Source organism: Mus caroli, chromosome 9, assembly GCF_900094665.2.
Source record: "Mus caroli chromosome 9, CAROLI_EIJ_v1.1, whole genome shotgun sequence".
In the NCBI taxonomy this organism is placed as follows: domain Eukaryota; kingdom Metazoa; phylum Chordata; class Mammalia; order Rodentia; family Muridae; genus Mus; species Mus caroli.
In genome coordinates, this window is record NC_034578.1 from 17782608 (window position 1) to 17788100 (window position 5493).

At 51.1% G+C, this 5493-nt stretch overlaps 1 protein-coding gene across 1 annotated transcript in view; it reads right to left on the reverse strand.

The window, feature by feature from the left end:
- Kank2 (KN motif and ankyrin repeat domains 2) overlaps positions 1-5493 on the reverse strand; it is a 26814-nt gene that overhangs the window by 3871 nt on the left and 17450 nt on the right. The window contains exons 4-8 of the mRNA XM_021171479.2: positions 4949-5092; positions 4756-4858; positions 4078-4314; positions 1936-2023; positions 752-971 (exon numbers count right to left, since the gene is read on the reverse strand). Of these exons, the coding sequence (XP_021027138.1) occupies positions 752-971; positions 1936-2023; positions 4078-4314; positions 4756-4858; positions 4949-5092 (792 nt within the window). The remainder of the gene's footprint in view (positions 1-751; positions 972-1935; positions 2024-4077; positions 4315-4755; positions 4859-4948; positions 5093-5493) is intronic.

Consider the following 5493-nt stretch of genomic DNA (forward strand, 5'->3'; position numbering starts at 1 on the left):
CCACCACACCCAGCTTTCCTTTTCTTTTCATATTGGAAGTTGGGGGCCTGAACCATGGTCACGCTAGCAGGAAAAGCACTTTATCCCCTGTACGTGTCCCCAGCTACCAGATTTTTCTTCTCTTTCTTTTTGTAACCAGTCTCTTTTTATCCTGCGCTTGCCGAGCAGGCTCTGTCTCCCTCGCAGACTGGGAGTTTCTGTCTACTCCATCAGACCAGGGAAGACAGGTTTCTTCTTGCCTGAGTGAATACTTTGTCTACCCCCAGCCCCCAGCCCCCAGGCCTTCCCTTACACAAGGGCTTTGGAAACAGCATCCCTAACATCGAGAATATCCATCACACGGGTACTGCTCAGTGACTATGCCAGTGCCCTACTGTCTAGTCAGAATTCACTACACTGCTAAGAAGACTGAGTTCCACCAGACTGACTGCATTCCTCTATCGGTTAGGAGACAGAGCTTCCTCCATCAGGGCAAAGCCTCCTTCATCTGTCAGCGAAGGGCACATTCTCCCCCATCCAACTTAGAAGGTATATTGCCTCTATTACATCAAGACAGTGGAAGTTCCCTCAGATTGCAAAGCACAGTGTCTCCCCCATCAGACTGGGAAGCTGTAATCCCTGTCCACCAACCCGCCATCAGACTGTGAAGGGACCAGGGGCTTTTGACCAGGAAGGCGGCAATTCTCTCGTGAGTGTGGGAAGACATGCCTCCCCCAGTGGACCATCAGGCTGGTCCTGCCTGGAGGCTTACCGCTGTCCAGCAACTGCCGCACCACAGGGAAGTTGGCGTGTGACACGGAGTAGTGCAGGGCAGTGTTACCATTGCTGTCGGCGATGTTGACCACGTAGTCCAGCAGCCGGGCAGACATGGCCCTGAAGGTGACTAGATGTCGCCGCACAAGCTCAGGATGTGCGTCACTGCGGCAGGCCAGGCGCAGCCACTCCTGAAGCACTGTGGTATAGGCGACTTTCTGCAGAGACAGCAGGAGTGGGGAGTGAAGAATGGGATTCCCCCATCCCCTTCTGCAAAAAAGATCCAAGAACAGAACAGGGACTCCATCCTACAGCTCCTGTGACCGACCAAGATAGCACCTGTCTGATCCCAGCACTCAGGAGCCCAAGGAAAGAAAATCCAGAGTTCAAGTCAAAACTGGGCTACACACTGAGAACTTGTCTGAAAACAAACACGTGAAGCTGAGGCAGGAGGATCTCTATAAATTCAAGGACAGCCTGATCTACATAGTAGTTTGAGGCCAGCTAGGCTATAGCTACATAGTTAGCCCCTGTCTCAGAAAACAAACAAATCCAGTGAGGTGCGGTGGGCCTGTAATCCTAGCTCTTGGGAGATGGAGGCAGGATCAGGAGGTGTTCACCATCATCCTCAGCCACAAATGTAGTTCAAGGCCAGCCTGGGCTACATGAGATCTCAAAATGAGCAAAATGAAAACAATCAATCTTAATCCCAGCACTCGGGAAGTAGAGGCAGGAGGATTTCTGAGTTCGAGGCCAGCCTGGTCTACAGAGTGAGTTCCAGGACAGCCAGGGCTACACAGAGAAACCCTGTCTTGAAAAACCAAAATAAAGAAAAAAGAAAACAAACAAAACAATGTTGTCCTTGATTCAGCCATAGTGAGAGTGACTGGGGAGGGTAGAACCCTTGGAATGTAGTGTATACTTGTTTATTACACTCTAAGATAATTACAGACAGCCCCTAAAATGAAAGTATAGGATCTTCTGAATATCCCAAAGATAAGAACATGAAGCCAGAGTGTCTCAGAGCAGCAGTCACCCCACCACAATCCTAGGACACACGCCCCACCCACTCAAGCCCCACCCACCACCAAACTACAGGCTTGGTGTCTAGATCCACTTCCTGTAGGTGCAGAGTCACCCTGCAGGGGTGTGGTGTGAGAACGTGCCCGGGGTCCTCCGTACCAGTTCTCGCTCTGTGAGGGCATTGGGGTTCTCCAGGTATTTCTCCAGGGCCAAGCAGGCTGATATGAGGTCAGGGCTCAGGTCCATCCTGCCAGAAACAGATCGGAGTGAGCTTACGTTGCTTCACTTTCTTATTGTTTAAAGCTTTTTATTTTTATTTTCTTTTGTTATTTTATGTGTATGGGTATTTTGCCTGCATGTCTGTCTGTCCCTGCACTATGTGTGCCCCATTGGAAGAGGCCAGAAGAGGGTGTTGAGTTCCCTGGAACTGGAGTTATAGATGATTGTGAGCAGTCACATTGTTGTTTCCCCCTAGACTGAAACATTCCATCCTGCAGGACACTTCTTGAGCAGGAAGTAAACAACTCAAAGTAGCTTCAGGAAGTCCCTGAAACCAACCAGATTCACTAGGCCTCTTCTTGCTACAGTAAACAATGAAAGCTGAAAGTCCCCACAGAGGAAGGGAAGCTGAGCTGTGGAGGAGACTCTCAGACCAGCCAAGCTGCCTGCAGGCAGTGCAGTGTGCTACAGGTTCCTAGCTTTGTGAGCTGCTGTGCATGCTGGGATGCACCCTGGTGATGCAGCTGTGTGTATGTCACTTTTTTTTAAAAAAAGATTTATCTATTATTATATGTAAGTACACTGTAGCTGTCTTTAGACACAACAGAAGAGGACATCCCATCTCATTACAGATGGTTGTGAGCCACCATGTGGTTGCTGGGATTTGAACTCAGTACCTCCAGAAGAGCAGTCAGTGCTCTTTAACTGCTGAGCCATCTCTCCAGCCCAAGTCACATCTGATCCTTTAAGAAACAGTCCCATATTCCTGTAAGGAACCCCAATAAAACTCACTGGTTGACCAAGTTGGAACTTGGCATCTGTACTGTGATTTACTGTGTCTTCCCAGAACATGTTTTGTCTCACAGCACATATGGGTGCTGAGATTCGAACCCAGGGCGTCTGGAAGAGCAGCTTGTGCTTTTAACTGGTGAGCTACCACCTGAACCCTCTCCCTGTTTTTTGAGACATGGTCTCATGTGTCACAGGAGAGCTTCAAATCCCCTAGGGCACCTTCATTGCCAGGGCTGGAGGACTTGACTAGGACTCCCAACTACTTGGAGGTAGAGGCAAGAGGATTGCAGGTTCAAGGCCAGCCTGGTTTACAGTGAGTTGAAGGCTAGCCTGGGTAACTTAGCAACTTTACACAGCAAGTGCAAAGAGCGGGCTGGAGATGGGCGCGAGGCCCAGCACCCCATAAACTAGGCTGGTCACACCTGTCTGTAATCCTAACACACAGCAACTGGAGGTAGTCGGATTGCAAATTCAAGATAGCCTGGGCAACTTAATAAGACCTTATCTCAAAATAAAAAGGGAGAGAGTGGGAAGGTGGGTCAGTAGACAAGGATTTACAGTGCTGGTGTGAGGGCAGGGATCCACATTCCCAGAACCCATAGAAATTCTGGGTGGGTACGTGGGAGGGAGCTGTAAGCCCTGCAAGCCCTGAAGACACAGCTGATCTGCAGAACAAGCCAGCAAGCTAAACTGCATTGCACAGTTAGGAGGGGTCAGGGAGAGATGCTGGCTGAACAGATACAGTGCAGAGGGACAGCCAAAGACACTAAATGCCAGGCTAGAGTATTCCCATGTACACATATGTACACATATACCTACACAAACGCCCACATCACACACACAGACACAAAAAACATGGTCCCGTGTGTACACACATACACACACAGTACACACCCACATCTCCTCACATACACACACATAAAAAAAAAAATACTGACCAGGAGTCTTCCCATGCACACATACCCATATGCATGCCCAAATACATGTGTACACATATGACATGTACCCATGAGGCAGAGCTCTGAGCCTGAGGCTCTCCTGGTCTACTTAGTGTGTTCCAGGCCAGCCAGGGCTACAAAGTTAGACCCTGTCTCAAAAAGACAGGAAAACATTCAGAAGGTCACGTGAAGGTCACGTGAAGGTCACGTGAAGGTCATGTGAGATGCTCAAAGTCAAGCGCTTCTTGTCCCATAGAGAGGGAGAGCGACCGACAGGAAGCCTGCATGGCCGGACCCCAGGCAGCAGCAGGTCAGCTACACTGTCCGATGCCATCCCACCCAAAGAACTGACCGAATTTCCTCCTCAGGATCGGGTCCTGACGCCACCTCAGGTGCAGGCACGCGCTGGGATTCCTGGGAGAGCTGGGGCCCCTCCAGACTGGTCGTGGCCACTGCAGCCCCTGGAGGCCTGAGCTGAGGACATTCAGCTGGGCTCAGAACCCTTGCCGGTGGCTCCGGGCCCTCGTTCTCTGTGCTCTCGTGTTCGGAGTTTTCTGCTGTGCTGGAGTCCTCCGAGGGGGACTCATACCTGGAGGGACAGGGAAGGACTCTGAGGAGTGGGTACAAGAGGGATCGGTGTGACATCTCTGGTCCTCAGTTGAGACATTTTGCCTTGGGGATGAAGCAAGTCACGTTGGGTAAGCAGGGGTCTGAAGTCCACACGCAGCCCACACTGCAACCGTCATAGCCTTCACTGGACCTGCAGGGCTGTTCTGGGGCACTGACCTGAATTAGGCCCTTTGTAGGCACAGCCGGCTTACGAAGGCTCAGAGCCACTGAACAGGTCCGAGGAAGATATACATATTCCTTTACCTCAGTTTCCTTGTCTGATATTCCTTATGCTTTGACGCAAGGAATTAACCGTGAGGGTCAGGCTGAGCGTGGCGCTTAGCTCAGGGCCCCTGTTCCTCATCTTCAGCGTTACAGTATGAAGGACTTAAAAGTCACCAGGGGCTAGAGATCCACTCACCCGCCATTGACTCCCACAAACTGGGGGTTCCTCTGGTGGATTTCAGGGTCTGTGGGGTCCTCTTTCCTCTTCGTGGCCAACTGGACCCCCAAAGAGGCTCTGCCTAAGAGAGACCGTGTGGCGTGAGTGGCTTGTGATTCTGAGTCAACTAGGGATTACTGGGGTCCTGTGTCCCTCACAGATGTCTGCTTACCTGCTCCGTCAGCCACTTGTGAGTCCTGCGATGCTGCTGCTGGCCTGGTGGGCTTCTTGTCAGTGGTGTCCTGGGCAGCCGGGGCAGGGTTCTCAGGCTGTACCACAGAGGCTGTAGCAGGGCATGGATTAATGGAGGAAGGCTCTGCAGGAGAGGGCGGAACAGAGATTTGCCACCTCAAGAGATCAGAAAAATGAAAAGGGCCTAGTGTGCTTGTCTAGGCCTGGGCTACAGAGTAAGATGTTATCTCTAAAAAGCACAATGCTGGGCTTGATGGTAGAGCACCTGCTTAGCACTCTGCAATCTCTGGGTCCTGTCCCCCACATAAACCAGGTGTGGTGGTGTATCTGTGCAGCAGTTCCAACACTTAGGAGTACAAATGGGAAGACAGTCTGAGTTAGAGAGTGAGATCCAGTCTTAAAGATCAAACAAATGGGGCTGGAGAAATGGCTCAGCAGGTAAGAGCACTGACTGCTGCCGGGCATGGTGGTGCACGCCTTTAATCCCAGCACTCAGGAGGCAGAGGCAGGCAGATTTCTGAGTTC